We start from the raw sequence: 25,546 nt of genomic DNA on the forward strand, positions 1-25,546 counted from the left end.
ACACAAACCTGCCCTGGCAGGGCTCTGGGTGCCCTCCCCCAACCCGGCTCCGAGACGGCCACCCGCACACTGGCCTGCTCGTGGTGCTCGATGCCCATGCTGACGGTGTTAACCAGGATGGCCATCATGATGCCACGGTTGAAGTACTTGCTGTCCACAATGCCCCGTAGCTTGGCTCGCGTCTCCCGCCACACGGCCTCACAGAGCCGGGCTGGCCCGTCTGCCTGTTCCTCCTCGTCCTCCTTCTCCAGTCCCGAGGACACCCCATCCTCACTGCTCTGGGCCCCGTCCCCATCTGCCTCTTCTTCGCCACCACCGGAGCCACCAGAGCCTGAGCCCTCCTGGCCTGAGTCGGTGCTGCCCAGGCCCGAGGGCCGCCATCCTGCCTCGTGCTGGCAGCGGGGACAGCTGGCAGGGTCAGAGGCCAGTGTGGCAGAGATGGGCTGCACCAACGCATGGGGCGTTGGGTCCAGGGGGCTGTGTCTCAGGCACAGCTCTGAAAAGCAAAGAGGGACAGGTTGATGCCCATCCAGGCCCAACCCACCCCTGGACACAGCCCCTCGACTACTGGGCTCCCACACCTGGTCTGCCAAGAACAAGCCGGCCCCACCTGGTGGGACTAGAGGCCCGAGTCCAGGCCTTCCTGGGGAAATAGCCTCCCTTCTCTGGGTTTTGTCTGCCGCTGCATAGAGGGGGCAGGAGTGTCCACCTTACAGGCTGTGGGAGGGCTCTCTCCATTAACACGTGTGACAGGCCCAGTACAGCGCCTTGCCCACATGTTCACATTAACAGCCCATCACTCCTGACCAAGGTTCTGGGTCAGTCACTGAACAAAGCCTTCCAGAGTGCCAATCACAAAGTCTGGGGACTGCATGTGATTCTGAAGGAGCCAGACCCTTGTGGAGGGTGCTGCTGTACGGAGAAGGAGACCACATGGGCTCACTTGTCCTACCCAGGCATGGGACTTGCTCCCCGGGGAAGGGAGGCAGCGGGGTCCTGGGGCAGGATAGGCCCCCCCCTGGAACCCCCCAGGACTGGTGGGGAGGGGATGCGGGAGTGGACAGGAAGGGCCAGCAGAGATCCTTCAAGAGCCTGGGCTGGCCTTGGACTCAAGTTCTATGATCTGTGAGCCATTTCAGAGGTGTCATAGAGTACCCTGCCTTCCTGATTCATTTCTTCTTTATGTATTTCTATATGTTCCTAAAATAAACATGTTTTGCTTATGTAAGCAAAAAAGTAACATCAAACAGAAAGAAAACCACAGAAGGCCTGCCCTTCATGTCCATACTCGCCTTCAAATATCCCCAACCCCTGGGGCAAGGCCCTCAAGTCACTCCCTCCTCCAGGGCTTGGGGCAGGCAGCCACCCTCAGTCCCACTGTACCTTGGAGAGATGGGCCAAAGCCCTGCCCAACCCCACTTACGGCCCCCACCTGCACCTGGGCCTGCAGTGACTCTGGTTTCCCAGGGAAAGGAGGAGGTATAATGGCCCAGGGGCTCAAGCAAGTTCTCCTTCCTACACAAGTTCCCCAGGAGAGGATGCTGAGCAGCAGTGGGAAACCCCTTAGGTTTATACCCTTCCACCATGAACCCCAGAAAGGCAAGTGCCAGCCTTTCTCAGATCCCAGCTCCCCTATCTGTGTGCTAGGCCAGCCCACAGGCCACCTGGGGCCTTCTCCAAGACCACGCCTGGACAGCTGGCCCCCAAGGACAGGTGGGCAGCAGCTCCAAGGATGAATTCTCCTGCTTGCCTCCCCAAAGCTCAGATCCTCGGAATGTAAGAGCTGAAAGAACAGGGCCTCCCAGAGCAGGACCTGGGGTAAGTGACTCCATGATTTATGACTATGACTCACGCTAGGGGGTTCCCTATCCTCACTTTGCAGACAGGAGCCAGCTCTGCTCAAGGTTAGGGCTACATCACACACTTTCCAACTGCTCCATGGTCAGCACCGACGCCTGCTGGCTCCCTTCTAGGCACCACCTGGGAGAGAAAGGGCTACAGCAAGGGTCAGGGCCCTGTCTACTGACTCTGCTTCGCCTCCTCCTACGGGAACGGTTTGTTTCCAGCGGGAGGTGGGCACTCAGCAAAGCCCTGGCAACTCTGACATCCAGTGATCCTGCAGCAACCTGGGCCTCGTTTTCCCATCTGTAAACTGGGGATAATCTAACTCAGCCTCCTCTCTTCTCAAGACTATTTCCTGGAACAGATGAGGTGATAAGTAGGAGACTCATTCTTCCCACCTCATGCTCAGAAACAGTTGTCCCCTGCAGAGCATGGGCAGTGGCCCCAGCGCAGGAGCAGAACACAAGGTGGGCAGTGTCCCCACCATACCATGTCTCTGTGGGCAGGCCTACAGCCCCGTGCCCCAGCTGCCTGACGTTGCTGCTCAGGCCTGCGGGCGGGCAGGCAGGAGATGGCAGCAGGAAACCCGAGTGCAGGCTGAGGTGGGCTGCAGTAGGGGAGGAATTTTAGAATTACAGGTCTGAGGATGGGTAGTTGTTCATTTCTTGCAAGTGTGAGTCCCAGGGGCAGAGTCTAAGTCTACACACACACAGATTAGAGGGAATTCCTTCCTCCAGGGCAATGGCTAAGTCCCTGACTGCCTGGCTGGCCCAGGGCAGGTAACTGGGAAAAGGAGAGGACAGGAGTGGGGACATGAGCTTCCAGGGGCTCTGAAGGAAACACCTGAGCATGAACGGAGCCTTAGAAGTCTAAACCTGCTGAACCCCTCTCCAGAGCAGGACAGGTGTGACGCCTTTGCACACAGCGCCCTTTGTGTCCCCAGTCGACGGGCAAGACCACTTACTGTAGTGCCTAGGCTCCTTGGCATGTGGCCCGGGCTTGGCAGGGGCAGGGGCCCCTGGGCCCAGGGCCCGGCGCCGGCTCTGCAGGGCCTGATAGAGGCCCAGGGCACGGCGCTTGGCCTTGCGCAGGATGTGGCAGACGTACTGGAAGATCTCCTCATAGCAGTCCCCGGGCTCTGCGTAGCTGGCCACCGTGCTGGAGGACAGGTAGCGCTGCCGCTGCTCCAGCATCAGCCGGTGCTCCCGCTGCTTGGTCTCCGAGAACTGGGTCGCTATGACAACGAGGCACAGGTTGATCATGAAGAAGGAGCCCACCTGTGACCAACGGGAGGAGAGGACAGGGACAGGGATGGGGAGAGGGACGGTGGGGTGGAAGAGGGGGAGACGGCGAGGGGCCAGCAGGGAGACACAGGGAGATGGAGAGACAGATGGAGACGGAGGGATACGGAGGCAGAGATGAAGCGTGGAAGGGACACAGAACAGGAGACAGAGGGCAGACCAGGGAGATAGACAGCAAGAAACGGCCAGAATAGAGAAACAATGACAAAGGGAGACAAGAGAGAGGGTGAGAAAGGCTCAGAGAAGACATGGAGGGAGTGGAGGATACAGAGTCGGGGGCAGGTGGGGACAGGGAGAGGGGAGCAGGGGAGGTGGAGGGGCCCAGAGAGACAGGCACAGACATAGATAGGGACAGGAAAAGATCACTGAGGCCTCACTCCAGGAGAAGGCCGTAGCTCCTAGGCCTGGCTCCCTCAGATCCCAGGCCCCGGCCACACTGCCATCTCACCTGGGACATTGGCATTGAGGCCAGGGAGGGAGGCCACCCCCATCTTGGGCCACTGGAGCCCTCTCCAACCTGCCCTCCCTATGGCCCAAACTTGGCCTCAGCTGGGCCTACAGGCAAGAGAAGAAAAACTCCACCCAGGGTTTACTCAGTGGCTTTGTACTTGGATGGGGATGGAGAGCAGAGGCTGCCTGGTTAGCACGAAGCATCCTGCCCTTGTGTCCCCTGCCCAGGAGCAGGCATCCTCTCCACCCCCAACCCACCTCAGCTAAGTCTCTGAACCAGCTCCGCTGCCCGCTGGCCAGAGGGGAGTATCTCTTCTTTCTCCTCCAATTTGCCCACCAGAGGGTTCACGTGAGCCACATCCCCTCACTGATCAGTCCTTCCCTCCTCTCCCTCAGCATGACAGGTGCTGGGGTTCTGGGGTGTGGGGGGCTTCCCGGCCCAGAGGGCTCTGGGCAAATCTCCTGCCTCTCAGGTAAGATGCCCCTCATTCCTTCTCAGTCACCTGATTCACAGCCTTCCCTGGAGAGTGGCCCTGCACCAGGCGTGTGGAGAGCAATGGGGAGGCAATTTTGAATAAAACCTGGGCCTTCCCCTTTTATTGAGGGCGTCTCCTTATGGGTCCCAGCCCTGACTTCCCCAGGAAAGCACTGGAGCTAAGCCAACAGCAGGCATGTCTCAGGCCACCTGCCAGTCTGTCCTGACCCCCCAGGTCAAGATCCTGCCAACCCAGGATGGGGCGTTGCTCCAAAGGGCCAAGTGTTCTCTCCCACCACCAGAACTAGAGAACCCAGACTCGAGGCAGGAGGGAGTCAGAGGCGACTCCCTGGGGAGTGAATCACCTTGACATTTCACAGACTGTGCCATGGCTGAAGCGGCAGTCAGTCATGACAAGGTGGATGTGCTGGCTCTGGGGAGATTGTGTGGGGGGTGTGGGGGAGGAAGGGATGACCTGGAAGGGGTGGGTGAGCCTGCCCCCTCAGGTCGCCCCACACATGGCAGAGCTGCCAGAGTGGGAGACCTTCTGAGAATTTCTTTCTTTCTTCTTCTTTTTTTTTTTTTTGTAGAGACAGAGTCTCACTTTATTGCTCTTGGTAGTGCCATGGCATCACAGCTTGCAGCAACCTCCAACTTCTGGTCTTAGGCGATTCTCTTGCCTCAGCCTCCCGAGGAGCTGGGACTACAGGCTCCCACCACAACGCCCAGCTATTTTTTTGTTGCAGTTTGGCCGGGGCCGGGTTCAAACCCGCCACCCTTGGTATATGGGACTGGCGCCCTACCCACTGAGCCACAGGCGCCGCCCCAGACCTTCTGAGAATTTCAAGGAGCTCTATCAGGTCACTGCCAAGGGTCACCTCCTCTCTCCAAACCTGCTCCAGAAGCAGCCTCAACTTCAGAGCATCCTATCTTCCTGCCCCAGGAGAGCAGGGATAGCTGGAGCCTTTACAAGCTCCCACTCAGAGCCTGCGCCCTGGCTCAGGTCATGAGAAGAATGTATTCTTGGAGCTACGCAGCAGAGAAACACAGCAGCAGCACAGGGTGGACTTAAATGCCCAGAGATGAGAAATGACAGCAATGGGAAGTGATGGATGCTTCCAGGGGCTGCCCCTGACGAGCCCCTTTAATCACCCGCTGGTCTATGCCACTTAAAATAGTTCCTTCTGCTCCCTCCCACAGGTTCTCCTGACCCTGAAGGCTCCCTGGGGACCCACGAAGACCCTCCCCTCCTCTTGTCCCCTGGTCCATGGGTCCTGAGTTTGCCCCAGAGCCCTGGTGCCTTGACACTTACTATGATAAGCAGGATAAAATAGATGAAGTTGTAGAAGGAGTGAGCGTCCATCACATAGTACATGATCTCCACCCAGCCTTCCAGAGTGATCACCTGCAGACAGCACAGAGCAGAGAGCCTGAGATGCCCCCCAAGGCAGTGCCCCAGGCAGATGCCCTACTGTGTGCTAGGACAAGTCTCACACACTCTCTAACTCAGCACTTCTCACCGGATGGCAGGCAGCCATCCTCACTCGCATTACACAGGTGAGGAAACTGAGGTTCAGAGAGAGGAGGGCACTTGTCCAAGGCCACACAGCCAAGAAGGAGTAGAGCTGGGACTTGAACCTGTGGCCCCTTTCCAGTCTACAGCACTGGGGGCTAAGCCTCCCCCACTCCCTCCTTCCCTACCCTTTCCCCCCCTCCCCAGCTCTGGCCTCAGTCACTTCCTCTGCACATAGGGGCAACACAGTCCACCTCACAGGGCTGGGGTGCAGCTCAGCTGAGCCCAGGGGTGCAGACTGTGATGACTCTGGTGTGACTCTGTCATGCTCCCTTCACACCCCCACTCCTTCCCAGAGAGAGATGACCTTGGGAAAGACAATGCTGGGTCTTTGCTCACTTCCGACAAATGCGCAAGCAGGAGCCTCACACCCACCACCCCCACCCTGACAGCCAATCCACCCTCTCACCAGAGGGTCCCAAACACAGCTTCTGAATTCCTGATGCTGTTGCACCCCAGGGCAGGGTGCAGGGAGCAGCCCAGCTCCATAAGGGCCCCACCCTCTCCACCTCCTCATCCCCTCCCCCTGCTCTGTCCCTTCTTCCTCCTGAGCAGGTGGGAAGGAAAGGAAGCACTCGCTACACACAGCTGCCTGCTCCGCTCATCTCTTCTAGTGAGGGGGACTAGTACCCATTTTAAAGATGAGAAAACTGGGGCACAGGGAGGTCAAGCAGTGCATCCAGCCCATCTCCTGCAGCATGCAGGCTGCAGAGTCAGCATGGCGCTCTGCACACAGTGAGTGAGTGTGTGTACATACGTGTACTGGATCACACAGTCAGATGATTCCCTACTGACTCCAGAAAAACCGAGCCCTTGGGGCTCCCTGCAGCCAGGCGTTTGCTCAGGCTGTCACCCCCACCAGGAATGTCCCATTGCCTTGGTCTGCCAGCCCCTTCAACAGAGCATGACTCCCATCCCTTCTCTTTGTAAACAGACCTCCCCGCTGGGACCCATCTGTCCCACACAACCTGGGACTCTGGAAAGAATGCAGGTTTGGGGGTCATCAGGGATGGGTCAAAATCCTGATTTTGCCATTAGTAGTCACATGACCCTTGGCCAGCTAACTTGCTTCCGTTCTCTGAACCTCAGGCTCTCAGTCTGTAAAATGAACATGATAATGCCTATTGTGCCAGCAAGTTGGGCACATTCCAATGAGATGGGGTGGCACATGCCCAGCACCCAGCACCCAGCCCTGCCTGCCAGGTGGAGCTGCCCAGCTGGCACCGGCATCAGGTCAGTCCTGGGCCTAGGTGGGCTCACCTGGAAGATGACAATCCAGGCATAACCTATGTTGTCAAAGTTGATGGCACCTTTGTGGGGGTTGGCACTGCCCGTGCGGCACACATTGTAGTAGCGGTTCCAATTGACACAGAGGCCGCTGGCATTGAGGTCCTGGCGCCCTGTGCCTAAGTCGTAGACATCGTCCTTGGACAGGCAGCACTCCCGGCCCTGCTCCTTGAGTGGGGGGATCTCATGGCAGCCCATGATGCCATTGTCCCCAGACAGGGAGCAGATGAAGGGCATCTCATCATCCTCCTCCTGCTGGTAGTAGGGCGGCAAGGCCACATCCCCTTGTCTGTCCACAGGTGAGAGTGGGTGAGAGAGGAGAAGGGAGGGTCACTGCCAGGAGGATCAGGAAGAAATTGGCCATGCAGCGTGGCAGGACAGGCCTAGTGGGCAGTCACTGCCTCCAGCCTTGGCACACTTTCTGCCCCTACCTGAGACACCATTTCCCACCTCCTTTATCATCACAAAACCCCCCTACTGCCCTACCATGGTCTACTTCCAAGGTACTCTTCACTGGGAAGCCTCACCAGGGTCAGGCAGGGCTGATCCTAGGCTCCCTGTAGCCATGCCAAGCCTTGCACACAGATCCATTCTTACTCCAGTAAATGACCCAATTCTCCCTGATTGCCAGGCCCCAAACACTGGCACAAAGCAGATGCTCAATAAACAAGCTCTGAATTTTACTCATCCAGCAGCTGAGGAGAAGAACATCTGCCTGCTATATCCCTTCCCATCACTGTGACCCTGGGCTGGTCACTTCCTGTCTCTGAAGTTCGTTTTCCTCATCCATAAAACAGAGATGACAATCCTTGATCTGCTCATTCTGAAGGATTAGTCTATACTTCGCTGCAACCCCAGTCAAAATCCCAACATGTTTTTATATATGGAACCTGGCCACATGGTCCTAAGATTTACCTGAATGGGAAAATAGTCAAGACAATTTTAAAAAGAAGAAAGATGAATAGAAACCAGCCCTACCAGAGAGCAGAACCCTCTGAAACTATGATTATTAATACAGTGTAGTACTGTAACAGGAACAGAAACATTAGTAGAACAGCATAGGGTGTAAGGACAAACCAAGTGCAAAGGGGACTTTAGTACATTACAGAGATAGCTTTTCAAACCTATGGAGAAAAGAAAGAATTGGTCAACAAAGTGTGTTATAACAATTACTATCTATTTAGAAAATAATAGTTAGATCCCTACCTCACACCATATATAAAAATAAACGTGAAGATTTGGAATCCAAAAATAATTGTATAAATTATTTCATTATTAAATTTTATATTGATTACACATTGAAAATAATAATATTTGTATATATTAGGTTAAGTAAATACATTATAAAACTAAAAATAGTAAACTACTGGTGGATTCAAGAGCATAAAGGCCATCCGTGAACATGACTAGAAAAATATTATAAGAAAATATGGAATGATTTTGTTAACTCAGGATAAGTAAGATCTTCCTAGATGACACAAAATCCATATTTTATAAAGGAGAAAGTTAATAAGATTACCTATGTACAAATATAAAATGTCTACGAGACAAAATACCATACAAAGTAAAAAGACAAGCAACAAATTGGAATAAAACAGAGGTAGGCCAATGTTTGTAATTAGCTAGATAGCAAATTTTGTTTTGCAGACCACATACATGGTCTCTGTATGAACTACTCAACTTCACCATTGCCACATGGAAACAGTCATGGGAAAATAGTTGAACAAGTGGGCATGCTTGTATTCCAATAAAACTTTATTTGCAAAACGAGCCATTGGTTACCATTTCCTAGGATAAAGTATTTGCAACATATAATAGAGATAAACAATAACAATCTAAAGCATATTCAAATTTTCCATAACTCAGTAAGAAAAAGAAGCCACTAAGAAGAAAAAAGTATAAAAACTAAGAACAAAAAATTTATAGAAGAAATAAAAATGGCCAATAAAAATGTTCACCTTACTAACACAATAAAATAATCGGGTGCAAACAAAAGTAACCATGAGCCTGGCGGCTCACACCTGTAATCCTAGCACTTTGGGAAGCCAACAAAGGTGAACTGCTTGAGCTCAGGAGTTTGAGACCAGACAGAACAGGACTAAGACCCACTCTCTACTAAAAATGGAAAAACTAGCTGGGCATTGTAGTGAGAGCCTGTAATCCCAGCTACTTGGGAGGCTGAGGCAAGAGGATCACTTCAGCCCAGGAATTTGAGTTTGCTGTAAGCTAGGATGCCACAGCACTCTACCCAGGGCAACAGAGTAAGACCCTTTCTAAAAAGAAAAAAAAAAAGTAACAACAAGATCATTTCATACCCATCCAAATGGCAAACACTCAGGGTTGATAATATTGCATAAGAGGAAGGATGAGTGTAAACAAGTATTTTCACATGTTGTTGGTTCACATTTTAGGGGGCAACATGGCATATCTATCAAAAATAAAGATGTGTGTATCCAACCCAAATACACATGATCACCTGATTGTAATAAAGGCACCACTGTGATTCAGTGGGAAAGGATGGCCTTTTCTTTTTTTTTGGCCGGGGTTGGGTTTGAACCCACCACCTCCAGCATATGGGACTGGCGCCCTACTCCTTGAGCCACAGGCACCGCCCAGGATGGCCTTTTCAATCAGTGGTCCTGGGAAAATTAAATAAATACATCTTGACACCTCCAACACCACATACCACACACAAAATTATTCAAGATGGAATATAGACCTAATGTGAAAGATAGGAAAGGAAAGGTCCTGAAAAGAAAGCACCAGAAAATATTTTTCATGACCTTGAGTGTGGAAAAGATTTCTAAAAGCACACAAAAAGCAGTGCTGAGAAATGATTGATAAACTGGACTTCATTACAACCAAGAGTTTCTGTTCATCAAAAGACACCATTAAGAGAGTAGAAAAAGTAATTCCTTCTTTTTCATTTCTTTTTCCACTGAATGAATACACTGCTACTTACTTATCCATTCTACTGGTGATTTGGGTTGTTTCTGATTTTTTGGATCTTATGACTCATAAATATTCTTGTGTACATCTTTGGATGGCTATACGCCGTCCTTCCTTTTGGGTAAATACCCGGGGGTGCTAGCAAGTGACAGTGGCAGGACTTGACCCTGAAGGCCAGGCTCGGGCTCCACTCTGAGCCCCTACACCACACTGCAGCAGCCAGGGAATTGGGAGGGGCTCTGTTGGAAACATTCTCCCCACCACCCCCTTCTTGCCTGTCTAAGACACTTTTCTGTCCTTCCAGGCTCAGCTCAAGGTCACTTCCCGTGAGAAGCAAGAAGCCTTCTCTCTAACCTCTGCCCAGGCTGGTCTTGTACCACCTCTGAGCTTCCAGCCCCCTCCTCTGGCACACAGTAGGACTACACCTCTGCTGAGCCCTAACTGCTCACATACCTGACTCCCATGCTGGCCAGTGAGCTGAGGGTAGAGGCCAAGATGAAGGACCTCCACATCCCCAGGACCTAGCACAGGCTCTGGCCCCTGGAAGTGTCTGGGTATCCTTCCCACACAGTATCCTGATGCCCACATGCGCACATGGTCACATGGATTCTTAGTGGGACCCTTGCTTTGTGGCCCTGGGTGAGCCCCTCTCTTCTCTAGGACTCAGTCCTCATCTGCATAGTGACAAGTTGGACTGAGGCTTGCTGAGGCTCCACCTCTGGCCTGCACAGTGTTACATCCAGAGAAGAGCCCTTCTCCACCCTGCCCACCAAGCTCTGCTCAGCCCACAGGGCCCAGCTTGCCAGGGGCTGGAGGTGCTTTGCAAGGCCTCCCCACAGGAAGAACATGCAGAGGACATTGGAGAATTCATGGATGGGGGAGCACTTTGCCCCTGCCCAGGACCCAGCCTGGTCTCCCATGTCCTGAGCTAGAATATCCTCAAATTCCAGCTTCCTAATGCCCCCTCCACACCCCACACTGCCAGACTGAGAAGAGATCCCGCCGCCTCTCTGGGAACCCCGGTTACCAGCCTCCTGAGTTAAGGTCTAAACATCCCTCCCCTCTATGGGGGCTGCAGACCTGGGATGACCTTGGCCTTCCTCTCCATCCAGACCTGAACTTTGCTGACCTCCTTCTTCATGCAACATCGGTCACCCCTGGCCCAGTAAGGTGTGTAAGTTGCTGCCACCTGCCCTAGGGAAAAAAACCCAGAACTCCCAAGAGGAGGGTGGAAATGACCCAACATCTTCCCCCAGAGATTTCCTCCTTGTTTGACATTTATTTACATTTATTATTCCTTTTCCCAGGGAGGGGGTGGGGTGGGCTGGACAAACATGTCCACAGCATCCTCCCTCCAACTCCCCTATGACAGCTGAGACAGGGCTAGAGCCATCTCACCAGGCCCAGGGGTGTGCAAGGGAAACAGGACCCAGGAAGCAGGACACAAAATCTCCAGCTTAGAAGGCCTAGGAAGAACTGGGGTCCTCATTCCCAGCCTGCCTCCATGTAGTAAATGCATTCACTCATTCAACCCCTCTTCATTCATTCCTTTAACTATTATTTGGGGAGCCCCTGTGCCAAACCCTGGTCTGGGCACTGGGAAGAGAGTAATGACCAGGTGCTGCTGCTCTCATGGAAATGTGGTGTTCCTGTGGCCTCCAAAAAACAAGTAGATAAACTGGTCTAGAGACACTCAAGCACCAACTAAATCAACTGACAAGTGACATTATTTCTGAAAGAAATAAGACAAGACAAAAATCCAGCAGGAGAGTACAATAGTACACTTGGGGTGGGGAGTTGAGTGGGGGTGAGGTATGGCTTCCAGGAGGAGGTGACAGGTGGCTGAGCCACAGAATGATACAGAGAGAGTCCTGTGGGACAGAGGGGCTGGGCTATGTCTTGAAGGCCTAAGGCTGAGAACTTACACCACTCCCAGAGCAGAAGCAGCAGCTGCCTCTCCACCACCCCCTCCAAATACCCCTACTCCCACACCCCCACGCTGACCTGGCCCTGCCTCGAGACCCGCCTCTTTTGAGTAATTGGCACAAGTGTAGAGCCCCTCCCTCAACCCCCACAAAAGTGCCCCTTCTCTGGTCTACCCATAGCAATGGACAGGTGGGTAAGCTCCTACCCAATCTTCACCACCTCCCTGCCCCCTCCACTCTGCTCTCCACAACCAAATAGAACCATTGGGGAAGAACTCAGCCCACCCCTGCACCAGGTCCCCAGGCCTCAAGCAGCCTCCTCCAACCTCCTCCAGCCATTCTGAGTCCATGACCAGCCCTCAGTAGAGACATCTGGGGTCAGTTTCCAGCCTGGCTCTCTCCAAGGGCAGGAATCCCATTACACTGAGCATGGCTTCGACAAAGAGAGCTACTTGGTATGTTTGTCAAGGCAGAGAATGAATGAAAACGCTTTCCTATTTCTGATTCCCCAGGGGCTGACACACAGTAGGAGTGTACTACTGTATATTAGAAATGAAAGCATATTTATGTCCAAACACACATGCATATGCACACGTGTATGTTTATCCCTCATCACTAAGGACAAGGATTCCATAAATGTCAAATTATTCAGACTACTAAGCCCAACTCCTTCAAGAGCCAAAGCTTGATTTCCATTTGAACAGCTTCTGACAATCATCTCTCCTGACAATCACCTCTCCAAGGAGTGTCCCACCTCTTGCTTTAAGACACAAATGGCTGAATGAGAACTGACCTTTCCTGGATGACTCAGAGTCACCAATAGGAACATCTGTGCTGTAAGCACAGTGCCAGGTTCTATGCCTGCTTTTCAGGTTTTCTGTCTTCTTTTTCCCCAGCAGCGTCACCTCTGCTTGTGCCTCGGTTTCCCTTTCTCCTGTTACCCAACCTCCCTCTACTTGCTGCTTCTACCCTAGTGGTCTCAATTCCCAATAACCCAGTCAGTTAAAACTGTGTATTAAGTACAAGGCACCAGAGGCTGGAATGGCAGGGGTTGCACTCACATGGTGAAGTTTTCCTCCAGGAAGCAGCGGTTGCGCAGCAGGCCTGCCCAGAGCTGCACGCCAATGATGCCGAAGATGAAGAAGACAAAGAAACAGAGCAGGAGGACGTTCCCCAGCATGGGCAGTGTGTCCAGAAGCAGATTCACCAGGATCCGCATACCTGGGAGGAGGCACAGCAGATGGATCATCAGACAGGAAGCAGAGATCCAAGAGAAGACAGAGGGAGAGCAAGGTTAGAGAAACAGAGAGGGAGTCATGGGAGGAGAGACAGGGGCAAACTAGCAGGGACTCCTTGAGGCTCCCAGCCTGCTCAGTGGCTGTCAGATACACCATCTCCCTCATATCTGCCCTGCCAGTCCGAAAGCCATGGGCATGGCTCTGGGCCCCGTTGCACTTACACTAGGTTGTGGATGAACAGGCAGGCCTACAGAGCACCTTTCATGGGCCAAGTGCTCTTCCAGGTATTTCCCAAATGTGATCCCCTTTGGTCTTCATGACAATTCTGTAAGGTTGGTAATATTATTCCTATTTTATAGATGAGGAGATTGGTGGTTCAAAGAACTGAAGCTACTTGCCCAAAGTCACACAACTAAGAAGCAGCAAGGTCTGGATTTCAAGCACATGTCCTGTCACCAAATCTAGCCCTCTTTCCACATCACCTGAGGCTGGCCCATCTCAGTAAGCCCACACAGGGTGATCATGGTAGGTGCCTGATGAATATGTCCTAAATTCCTTTCATCTCTAGGGCAGTCATGGTCCTCCTTGACTATGCAGTCCCCACTGACTGCATGATGGAACCAGGCACAGCCCCCGCGTCACAATCAAAAGAGACACGGGCCAGCTAAGGGACTCATCTGGCCCCATAGCAGGAGAAGAGGCCTTTACTCTTCGTGAAAAATAGCTGTGATGCACCAGCAAGGCCAGAGACTCAGGGAGAGAATGGAGAAATGGAAGTGGAGACAGGAATCCCCAGGAAGGACATCAGGGTAACCTGAGAGGGCATCTGGGCAGACAGGAAGATGGGTCATGTGGATGTCAGTCACATGCTGGAGGACCCTGCCATCCTGAAAACCCAGCAGGTAGGGGGAGAAAGCCTGTGTAAATCCCACAACCTCTGAGTTAGAATCCAAACCCTATCCCTGCAGGTTGTGACCTGTGGGACCTTGAGCCTTCACTTCTTTGACCTTCAGCAAAGTGGCCCAAGAAGACAGCGTCCACCCTGCAAAGGTTCCTGGCTCAGGGGCCACACTTTCTGCAAACCCTGTGGCTCCCACCCAAGGGAGAAGGTGCTCAGCATCTGGTCTCTCTCCTCATACCACACCCTTGACTCTTGCCTCCCCTCCTTTCCCTCTGCCCCCCTTTGTTGGGGTGTCACCCAGTGCACTGGCCATGTCCTCTCTCCCCATAGGCTTTGAAATGGACCCTGCTCTCCCTAGTCTGAGTGATGTCACCCACAGTCATGGCTTCAATTACTGTCTGTATGTCATTCACTCCCTCCTGACTCCACCCATGAAGATGCAGCCAACCCCAATTATTGGTTGCCTCTGGGGGTTTTGTACCCTTTTCCAGGGCCTCTGAAAAGTGCACACTCAAGAGACTCCAGTCCAGGCAGAGCAAGATGGCAGCCGAGTAACAGCTTCCTTGCATCTGGGCACCGTGAGTCTGGGGATATAGGACTCCAGGCATCTCTGGCTGGTGGGATCTGCCTATCATCACCCCTGAGAGGATACAGGGAGTCAGCGAGAGACTTCTGGACCCCAAGAGGAAGACTAAAACAGTGGAAAACCGGCAAGTGGTCGCGTATGTTCAATCCATCTAAACCCGCCCGCAACTGTAAGTTCAGTAGCAGCGAGACTGCAAACCAGAAAGGCCTTACCTGTGAACTGTTTTGGTGTCTTTGGACTTGGCACTCAACTGAACTGCCTTAGGGAGAGCCTGAGCGGGAGTGCGGAGAACTTTGGCCTTTGTCTAGGGCCCCAGTCTGAGCCGCTGAGCCAGACAGAGCTAATAGTGTTTGGCTCTGGGTCACAGGCAGACATTGTGAGCGATCTGCCCCAGCAAGCTCCACCCTCAGGGTCGCAGAGCTGGAATTGGGTGGGAGCTGGTAACCCAGCGACCAAGTAGCCTAAGGGCGGGGTCTGAGCCGTCTTGCAGCCCTAACCCTCAGGGGCAGACTGAGACTGGTTTTGGCACACTGGGTAAGTGGATAGCCACTTCAGCAGTGATTCCAGCGACAAGTACTTTCCTGGGAAAGCTTCTGCTCAGCAAGTTTACAAGTTCAAAGTGCCTTTTAAGTGGGCTGAAGAGAGATTTAGGGTGTCTACCTGCTGGGGTTTGAGAAATCAGCAGCCTCCAGTCGTATCAGAACTGTGATTAACATCTCATACCCCAGAAGACCACGTGTTGCCCAGACAATGTTCAATAACATATACATACTGCTTTGTTTTTGGTTGTGTTTTTTGTTTTTTTTTTTGGTTTGGTTGGTTTTTGTTTGTTTATTTTGATGTTGTTGATGTTGTTTTGTTTTTTAATTTCAACCTTTTCCATACAGATCCTTTTTCTTTCACAATTTTTCTAGTTTAATTATAATTTCCCATTGCTGCCTTTTTCAATAACTAGAACTTCATTTTTGCTAGTGTTTCTACTGCTATTATTTGGTTTTTCACCCAATTTTATCCCATAAAGTTTTCTGTTTGCTTGTTTTGGTTTGATTTATAGCATTTTTGTCTTTCCTCTCTACTTGGTGGAGGTGGGGTACTGTGTCTGATCAGGTTAGCAAAGAGCTGCTGACCTCAAGGGAACCACCCAACTGGGCACCCCCAGAAGGTGGTTTTTTTTTAAGGTTGTATCAAAGTACCCTACTGTACACCTATATTGCTCTGTCTCCCTCTTTCTGTGCCTCTCTTCTTTTTGTCAATATTCCTTTTACCCACCCCCTCTCCTTTCTCTATTTTTCTTTTTTTTTTTCTTATCACTCGGTCCTCCTTTCTTTCATCCCTTTTTTGCTCTTAAACTTTCTCACCCTTCTGGTCCTGTAACCCTTAGTCCACAGGCACGAGAACTTAAAGAGCAAGAGGAAGTGAAAGGAAAATTAGGGCAAGGAAACAGATAAAAGAAATCACCCACAAGGAAGAATCAGCAGAAAACTCCAGGCAACATGAAGAACCAGTCCAGAACAACCCCGCCAAGGGACCACGAGGTAGCTACTGCAGAGGATTCCACCTATACAGAAATGTTAGGAATGACAGAAAGGGAATTTAGAATACACATGTTGAAAACAATGAAAGAAATGATGGAAACAATGAAGGAAACTGCTAATAAAGTGGAAAATAACCAAAAGGAAATCCAAAAACAGAATCAAATCAGAGATGAATGATATGAAGAATATAAAAAGGCTATAGCAGAGCTGAAGGAACTGAAACAGTCAATCAGGGAACTTAAAGATGCAATGGAAAGTATCAGCAACAGGTTAGACCATGCAGAAGAAAGAATTTCAGAGGTAGAAGACAAAGTTCTTGAGATAACTCAGATAGTAAAAGAGGCAGAAAAGAAGAGAGAGAAAGCAGAACGTTCACTTTCAGAATTATGGGACTTTATGAAGCGTTCCAACATACGAGTTATAGAAATTCCAGAAGGGGAAGAAGAATGCCCCAGAGGAATGGAAGCCATACTTGAGAATATTATAAAAGAAAATTTCCCAAATATCACCAAATATTCTGACACACTGCTTTCAGAGGGCTATCGGACCCCAGGTCGCCTCAACTCTAACCGAGCTTCGCCAAGACACATTGTGATGAACCTGTCCAAAGTCAAGACAAAAGAAAAGATTCTGCAAGCTGCCAGGAGTAAGCACCAGTTGACCTACAGGGGCAAATCCATCAGAGTGACCGCAGACTTCTCTAATGAAACTTTTCAAGCAAGAAGACAATGGTCATCTACCTTTAATCTACTTAAACAGAACAATTTCCAGCCCAGAATTCTGTACCCTGCTAAGCTAAGCTTCAAAATTGACGGAGAAATCAAATCATTTACGGATATACAAACATTGAGGAAATTCGCCACAACAAGACCAGCTCTACAGGAAATACTTCAACCTGTTCTGCACACTGACCACCACAATGGATCAGCAGCAAAGTAAGAACTCAGAAATCAAAGGACAGAACCAAACCTCCACACTGATGCAAAAGATAAAACTAAGCAATGGACTCTCACAAAATAAGACGAATAGAATACTACCACACTTATCAATTATCTCAATAAATGTTAATGGCTTGAATTCCCCACTGAAGAGACATAGATTGGCTGACTGGATTAAAAAACACAAGCCATCCATTTGCTGTCTGCAAGAAACACACCTGGCTTCAAAAGACAAATTAAAGCTCCGAGTCAAGGGTTGGAAGACAATTTTTCAGGCAAATGGAATTCAGAAGAAAAGAGGAGTTGCAATCTTATTTTCAGATACATGTGGATTTAAAGCAACTAAAGTCAAAAAAGACAAAGATGGTCACTTTATATTGGTCAGGGGAAAAAATACAACAAGAAGACATTTCAATTCTAAATATCTATGCACCCAATTTAAATGCTCCCGGATTCTTGAAACAGACCTTACTCAGTCTGAGCAATATGATATCTGATAATACCATAATAACAGGGGATTTTAACACTCCTCTTACAGAGCTGGACAGATCCTCTAAACAGAAATTAAACAAGGATATAAGAGACTTAAATGAGACCCTAGAACAACTGTGCTTGATAGACGCATATAGAACACTCCATCCCAAAGATAAAGAATATACATTCTTCTCATCACCCCATGGAACATTCTCCAAAATTGATCATATCCTGGGACACAAAACAAATATCAACAGAATCAAAAGAATTGAAATTTTACCTTGTATCTTCTCATACCATAAGGCACTAAAGGTGGAACTCAACTCTAACAAAAATGCTCGACCCCACCCAAAGGCATGGAAACCAAACAATCTTCTGTTGAATAACAGATGGGTGAAGGAAGAAATAAAACAGGAAATCATTAACTTCCTTGAGCATAACAACAATGAAGACACAAGCTACCAAAACCTGTGCGATACTGCAAAAGCAGTTTTGAGAGGAAAATTCATCGCTTTAGATGCCTACATTCGAAAAACAGAAAGAGAGCACATCAACAATCTCACAAGAGATCTTATGGAATTGGAAAAAGAAGAACAATCTAAGCCTAAACTCAGTAGAAAAAAGAAATATCCAAAATCAAATCAGAGATCAATGAAATTGAAAACAAAAGAATCATTCAGAAAATTAATGAAACAAGGAGTTGGTTTTTTGAAAAAATAAATAAAATAGATAAACCATTGGCCAGACTAACAAGGAATAGAAAAGTAAAATCTCTAGTAACCTCAATCAGAAATGATAAAGGGGAAATAACAACTGATCCCACACAGATACAAGAGATCATCTCTGAATACTACCAGAAACTCTATGCCCAGAAATTTGACAATGTGAAAGAAATGGATCAATATTTGGAATCACACCTTCTCCCTAGACTCAGCCAGGAAGAAATAGAGCTCCTGAACAGACCAATTTCAAGCACTGAGATCAAAGAAACAATAAAAAAATCTTCCAACCAAAAAATGCCCTGGTCCAGATGGCTTCACTCCAGAATTCTATCAAACCTTCAAGGAAGAGCTTATTCCTGTACTGCAGAAATTATTCCAAAAAATTGAGGAAGAAGGAATCTTCCCCAACACATTCTATGAAGCAAACATCACACTGATACCAAAACCAGGAAAAGACCCAAACAAAAAGGAGAATTTCAGACCAATCTCGCTCATGAACATAGACGCAAAAATTCTCAACAAAATCCTAGCCAATAGATGACAGCTTATCATCAAAAAAGTCATTCATCATGATCAAGTAGGCTTCATCCCAGGGATGCAAGGCTGGTTTAACATACGCAAGTCTATAAACGTTATCCACCATATTAACAGAGGCAAAAATAAAGATCACATGATCCTCTCAATAGATGCAGAAAAAGCATTTGATAAAATCCAGCATCCTTTTCTAATTAGAACACTGAAGAGTATAGGCATAGGTGGCACATTTCTAAAACTGATTGAAGCTATCTATGACAAACCCACAGCCAATATTTTACTGAATGGAATAAAACTGAAAGCTTTTCCTCTTAGAACTGGAACCAGACAAGGTTGTCCTCTGTCACCTTTACTATTCAACGTAGTGCTGGAAGTTCTAGCCAATACAATTAGGCAAGACAAAGAAATAAAGGGAATCCAAATGGGAGCAGAGGAGGTCAAACTCTCCCTCTTTGCTGACGACATGATCTTATACTTAGAGAACCCCAAAGACTCAACCACAAGACTCCTAGAAGTCATCAAAAAATACAGTAATGTTTCAGAATATAAAATCAATGTCCACAAGTCAGTAGCCTTTGTGTACACCAATAACAGTCAAGATGAGAAGCTAATTAAGGACACAACTCCCTTCATCATAGTCTCAAAGAAAATGAAATACCTAGGAATATACCTAACGAAGGAGGTGAAGGACCTCTATAAAGAAAACTATGAAATCCTCAGAAAGGAAATAGCAGAGGATATTAACAAATGGAAGAACATACCATGCTCATGGATGGGAAGAATCAACATTGTTAAAATGTCTATACTTCCCAAAGCAATCTACCTATTCAATGCCATTCCTATCAAAATACCAACATCGTACTTTCAAGATTTGGAAAAAATGATTCTACGTTTTGTATGAAACCGGAAAAAACCCCGTATAGCTAAGGCAGTTCTCTGTAACAAAAATAAAGCTGGGGGCATCAGCATACCAGATTTTAGTCTGTACTACAAAGCCATAGTGCTCAAGACAGCATGGTACTGGCACAAAAACAGAGACATAGACACTTGGAATCGAATTGAAAACCAAGAAATGAAACTAACATTTTACAACCACCTAATCTTTGATAAACCAAACAAGAACATACCTTGGGGGAAAGACTCCCTATTCAATAAATGGTGTTGGGAGAACTGGATGTCTACATGTAAAAGACTGAAACCGGACCCACACCTTTCCCCACTCACAAAAATTGATTCAAGATGGATAAAGGACTTAAACTTAAGGCATGAAACAATAAAAATCTTCCAAGAAAGCATAGGAAAAACACTGGAAGATATTGGCCTGGGGAAAGACTTCATGAAGAAGACTGCCATGGCAATTGCAACAACAACAAAAATAAACAAATGGGACTTCATTAAACTGAAAAGCTTCTGTACAGCTAAGGATACAATAACCAAAGCAAAGAGACAACCTACACAATGGGAAAGGATATTTGCATATTTTCAATCAGACAAAAGCTTGATAACTAGAATCTATAGAGAACTCAAATTAATCCACATGAAAAAAGCCAACAATCCCTTATATCAATGGGCAAGAGACATGAATAGAACTTTCTCTAAAGACGACAGACGAATGGCTAACAAACACATGAAAAAATGTTCATCATCTCTATATATTAGAGAAATGCAAATCAAAACAACCCTGAGATATCATCTAACCCCAGTGAGAATGGCCCACATCACAAAATCTCAAAACTGCAGATGCTGGTGTGGATGTGGAGAGAAGGGAACACTTTTACACTGCTGGTGGGACTGCAAACTAGTATAACCTTTCTGGAAGGAAGTATGGAGAAACCTCAAAGCACTCAACCTAGACCTCCCATTTGATCCTGCAATCCCATTACTGGGCATCTACCCAGAAGGAAAGAAATCCTTTTATCATAAGGACACTTGTACTAGACTGTTTTTTGCAGCTCAATTTACAATCGCCAAAATGTGGAAACAGCCTAAATGCCCACCAACCCAGGAATGGATTAACAAGCTGTGGTATATGTATACCATGGAATACTATTCAGCCATTAAAAAAAATGGAGACTTTACATCCTTTGTATTAACCTGGATGGACGTGGAAGACATTATTCTTAGTAAAGCATCACAAGAATGGAGAAGCATGAATCCTACGTACTCAATTTTGATATGAGGACAATTAATGACAATTATGGTTATGGGGGGGGACAGAAAGAGGGAAGGAGGGAGGGGGGTGGGGCCTTGGTGTGTGTCACACTTTATGGGGGCAAGACATGATTGCAAGAGGGACTTTACCTAACAATTGCAATCAGTGTAACCTGGCTTATTGTACCCTCAATGAATCCCCAACAATAAAAAAAAAAATTATATTGGGTAGATAATTAAATCACCATGGAAAACTCTTTTCTACAGCCTTTGAATCAAGACAACAATATAACATCCACTTGATGTGACCACATTTAATAAGTGAAAACCCCTGATTCTAGGATTTTAAGGTCTTATAGGAAAAAATGAATTAAATTTAAAAGTTCTCTCCTTTCCTATACAGTATTTGTTAAACTCTCCTTACTGGGAGTGAAAGTAAAATATAACAGAGCTACTGGATGTTAATAAAAGTATAACCAGATATTATAGATGCTGCAACTTTTGGTTTTTCTTCGTGGTTTGATTCTATTGGTTTAAACTCTTAGCTACATAAACATAAGCGAAAGTTACCCTTTTGCTTCTTGGATAGTTATATTTTGTCAGTCTTTGTACTTCAAAACGGGATGTCCAATTGTTTTTTCTACTGCTTCGTTTTTGCTGTATTGAATGCAGAAGTTAACTGTATAGAAATTGATAATAAAATATATTCTTGCATAAAAAAAAAGAAAAAGAGACTCCAGTCCATGTAGTTTGGTTGGGGCTGACATAAAGATCACATGACTTGGGCCTGGCCAATCAGCTTATTCTGTTCCCATAGCCCCAGTGTGATAGGTCCAGAATGGGCACATGATCACAGCCAGGACTTAAGAGAGTCAGTTGGGTATTTCTGCCACAACTACAGGAAAGAGATGCTTTCTTTCTGCACAAGTTACAAAGTAGGTGACCCTGGAGTTGATGGGGCCATCTTGCATTGGGAGGGCAACACCTGCCTGAAACAGAAGCCTCCCCAGGGAAAGCAGAATCAAGAGACAGAAAAAGGGGCAATTCTTGACAATGGCCACTCTCTGGAACACAAAATCTGAACATGCCACCACCATGTGTGAAAACCTCTGGGATTCCCACCACCTACAGAATTGATAGACCCTTGTGGTGGAGGTCCATGAACCTTATGAAATTGCCATAAAATATGTAGAGATGACACTACAAATATTCTGAAGTGAAGGTCCACACAGCTGTGGCCCCAAAGAGGGTCAAGAGCTAGTGGTTCATTCTCTCTCTTTCTTTGTTTTTTTTCCTCCCTCTCTCTTTGTTTCCGGTGTTCAGAAATACTAAATTATTTGGTATTCCCTAAACATCCCATGGGATTTCACACCTCCAGACTTTTATCCTTGCCGTACTCTCTTCCTGGAATGCCCTTGCCCCTTTCTTGTGCCTAGCTAGCCCTTATTCAGCCACTGCAATCCTGTTAAAGCTCTTTCTCTCTGTGAAGCCTTCTCTCAGGTAATGTTCATCCCTCTCTCTTCTGCTCTAGGCAATCTCAGCACCTCTGACCTAGCCAAGGCTGCCATGTACAGTTGAGTAGGTTGTACACTGCACCACCTAGGAGGTTCTGTTCACATCAGCATCTAGTCTCATCCTCCTGTCTCTTCTATTGAGCTATAAGGTCCTGGGAGCAGGATCTGTGTCTAAGTTAACCAGAACCTAGCAGGTCCTGGCCCAGAAAACAGGCTCACCTAACATTTGTTGAATGATTTCTCATGAATGAATTCTGTGATAAATCACAGGGAGAGAGTAGAAGATTGAAAAGAAGAGGATGGAAGGATGGTGACAAGTAGAACAGTAGCCCTGTCCAGATTGTTATTTATTCCAGGAGTTAAGCTGAGGTAGTTATTAATAAGGGTAATTATTTGGAATTTGCATCACAAACTGTGTACAGTAATTTCCAATCAATAATTAATGGCTACTCCTATCTTTCTTCTCCATAAAACTAGGTCAGCCTCCTCTTGGGAAAGCAATGGGGCTCCCTTACAGGCAGCTTCATCCCACTGAGAGCATGCCAGGGTGAGGGCTCAGTGCCCCACCTCCCTACTCCCCAAACAGAGAAGCAAGGGGTGTGCAGAGGGGGGAAGCAAGAATATAGAAAGAGCACCCTCATAATCCATTCAAATGGATCCACTGACTTCATGTATGTCAATTGCAGGTCTTTCTGGTGCTGGACACATGGAGGAGTCAAAAGACAAACAAGACCCTAGCCAGGTGTGGTGGCAGGTGCCTATAGTCCCAGCTACTCAGGAGGCTGAGGCAGGAGGATCACATGAGCCCAGGAGTTGGAGCTGTGATCATACCACTGCACCCCAGCCTGGAAAACAGAGCAAGATCCTGTTTTTTCAAAAAAGAAAGTCAAAAACAAACAAAACCCATTTTTACCCCCCTCAGAGCTCAAAGCCTAGTGGCACAAGCATAGGGGACCAGCGGGTTGAGGAGAAGGACCACACCCGGAAGTGGGGGCAACTCTGGACTCTGCAGGATGGGAGGGGCTTCTGGACAGAGGGCCCTGCATGAGCAAAGGCGTGGCAAAGTCACTCCACATGCAGATGGAGTGCGGACTCTTGCCAGGTGACTGCGTGGCCAGATTTCCAAGTAGGCAGAGCCTTGGACCAGCTCTGGGCTTTAAAAGGGAAGAAGCAAGCCTGGAGGCCTGGGCAGGGCAGGAGGCAGGCACAGAGGGTCTGGCAGTGGCTGGGGAAGAGGTTAGACCAGAAAGGCCGCTGAGGCAGAGGCAGCCCAGCACAATGCCAGCCTGACTGCTCTGCTCTGTGGCTACTCCCTCGGGTGGCCTTTGTTGCTCAATTAATTACATTTCCCTTGTTCTCCAGGATATTGAAATTCTGAAAGGCTCTTGCAAACCTGCCCAGCTGGCTTCCCTGAGCGGCAGCCCCATCCCTCCTCCCTACCAGCTCCCTTTGCAGCTGGGCCCCAGCTCACTTCACTGCCCTCCCTGGAGCCCAGGGAGTCCCAGGGCCACAGAGCCAAGGCATAATTAGCTAATTAGGGATTTAGAAGGAGTTCATCTTTTTCATGCCTGAGAAAAGGGGCCACAAGATTAGGGAGTCAGGGAGGACCCCAAGAGACCCGGGCTAATCCTCCCTTTTTATGCCCACGGTCAAGTAATTAGCAAAACAGGTCTGACAGCTACACTCTGCCCTCATCTCCCCCTGGTGCCAGACATGGGAACAGAGGCAGGGAGAGGAGAAACAGAAAAGGTGAAACGGAGAGAGACAGAAATGCAGGCAGACAGCAGAGATAAAGAGGGAAGAGCCATCAAGGGAGACAGACAGAGACAACACAAAGTAAGAAGTAAGACAAGGAAAGGAGAGGAGAAATTGGGGTGGAGACACAGGAGAGAGGGGGCCCACTTTCAAGCCGCCATCTGCCTCAAACCATCCTTTCTGCCTCATCTCCCTCCACATCTTCCGGCAGCCAAACCCTCCTCCTCCAGGCAGTCTTCCCTGCTTCTCACCCCAAGTCAGTCATGAAGCCCCCTGCCTCTGCTCCTGGCCAAGAAGGGGAAGAGGACCCCGGAGTCCCCAGGATATCTGATGCAGCCCCTACCCCAGTGAGCACCCAAAGCACAGACCCAGGACTGGGTATCTTGGTCCCAGTCCCAGCTGTGGCCTTGAGGCATAACTTGCCCTCTCTGGGCACCAGTGGCCTCACCTACAGAGGGGACAATGGCTTCTGTCCAGCCAGCCTTTCAGGAATACCACAGATCTGGGACATCTCCAAAGGAAGAGCCCCTGAAGTCAGAAGCCTCCAACAGCCCATACACCCCATGGGGAAAGTGCAAATCTTATCCCCCGTCCCCTGCTCACACACCCCTCAGTGTGGCCCCAGCCCAGCTCTCGGCCTCACCTCTCTCTGCTCACCATGTCACACCTAAACCTGCGGCCCCACCAGACTGACAGCTCCCCAATATCCCTTGGCCCACACACAAGGCCTTCCTTACTATGCCATCCGGGTCCTGTGGCTATAGTGCTCCCCATGGACAGTTCCAGGTCTGCTTCCCAAGTTAGAAGGTGGTTGGCGCTGGTGTGGCACTCTGCACCCAGCCACACAGGCCCACTGCCAATTCCCTGAAGCCCAGCCTCTGGGGTCACCTCCAGGTCCATGCACGTGCTTGTAAGGCCATCTCTTTTCTCTGGATCTCAGCTGTGTGGTCACCTCTCCCAATTTCTGGGCTAGGCTGGTGCCCCTACCATGGACTGCCACTTCTCCCTCAATCACAGCACTTATTGCACAATGTGGCCTTTGTCGGTTCATGGCTCTAACCCCTGAAAACCAGGTGCCCCCTGCATACAAGGCCTGTGGCCGGGCTCTACATTCTCTGATCCAGCCCAGGCCCCTGGCACGAGGCAGCCACTTGGAGGATGACAGGTGGAATGAATGAGAGAACAAGAGTTCATTCAACAAATCTGACTGGGAACCTACTGTGTGCCAGGCATGTTCTAGGCACATCAGTTTAAAAAACTAAAACAGGTCAGGCCTGGTGACTCACACTTGTAATCCTAGCATTCTGGGAAGCCGAGGTGGGCAGATTGCTTGAGCTCAGGAGTTGAAGACCCAGCCTGAGCAAGAGCAAGACCCCATCTCTACCTAATAGGAAAA

General features: G+C 48.8%; 1 protein-coding gene across 3 annotated transcripts in view; it reads right to left on the minus strand.

Annotated features, from left to right (window-relative positions):
- Nucleotides 1–25,546, minus strand: part of CACNA1I (calcium voltage-gated channel subunit alpha1 I) — a 121,425-nt gene that overhangs the window by 36,985 nt on the left and 58,894 nt on the right. The window contains exons 2-7 of one of the 3 annotated variants that reach the window (XM_053584968.1): nucleotides 13,262–13,365; nucleotides 12,864–13,023; nucleotides 6,902–7,217; nucleotides 5,381–5,473; nucleotides 2,807–3,119; nucleotides 75–496 (exon numbers count right to left, since the gene is read on the minus strand). In XM_053584968.1, the coding sequence (XP_053440943.1) occupies nucleotides 75–496; nucleotides 2,807–3,119; nucleotides 5,381–5,473; nucleotides 6,902–7,217; nucleotides 12,864–13,021 (1,302 nt within the window). In that variant the 5' untranslated portion in view covers nucleotides 13,022–13,023; nucleotides 13,262–13,365. Of the gene's footprint in view, nucleotides 1–74; nucleotides 497–2,806; nucleotides 3,120–5,380; nucleotides 5,474–6,901; nucleotides 7,218–12,863; nucleotides 13,024–13,261; nucleotides 13,366–24,887; nucleotides 25,123–25,546 lie in introns of those variants that run through there. The other 2 variants (XM_053584967.1, XM_053584966.1) reach the window with 2 other exon arrangements.

Source organism: Nycticebus coucang, chromosome 3 (genome assembly GCF_027406575.1).
Source record: "Nycticebus coucang isolate mNycCou1 chromosome 3, mNycCou1.pri, whole genome shotgun sequence".
Taxonomy (NCBI): Eukaryota; Metazoa; Chordata; class Mammalia; order Primates; family Lorisidae; genus Nycticebus; species Nycticebus coucang.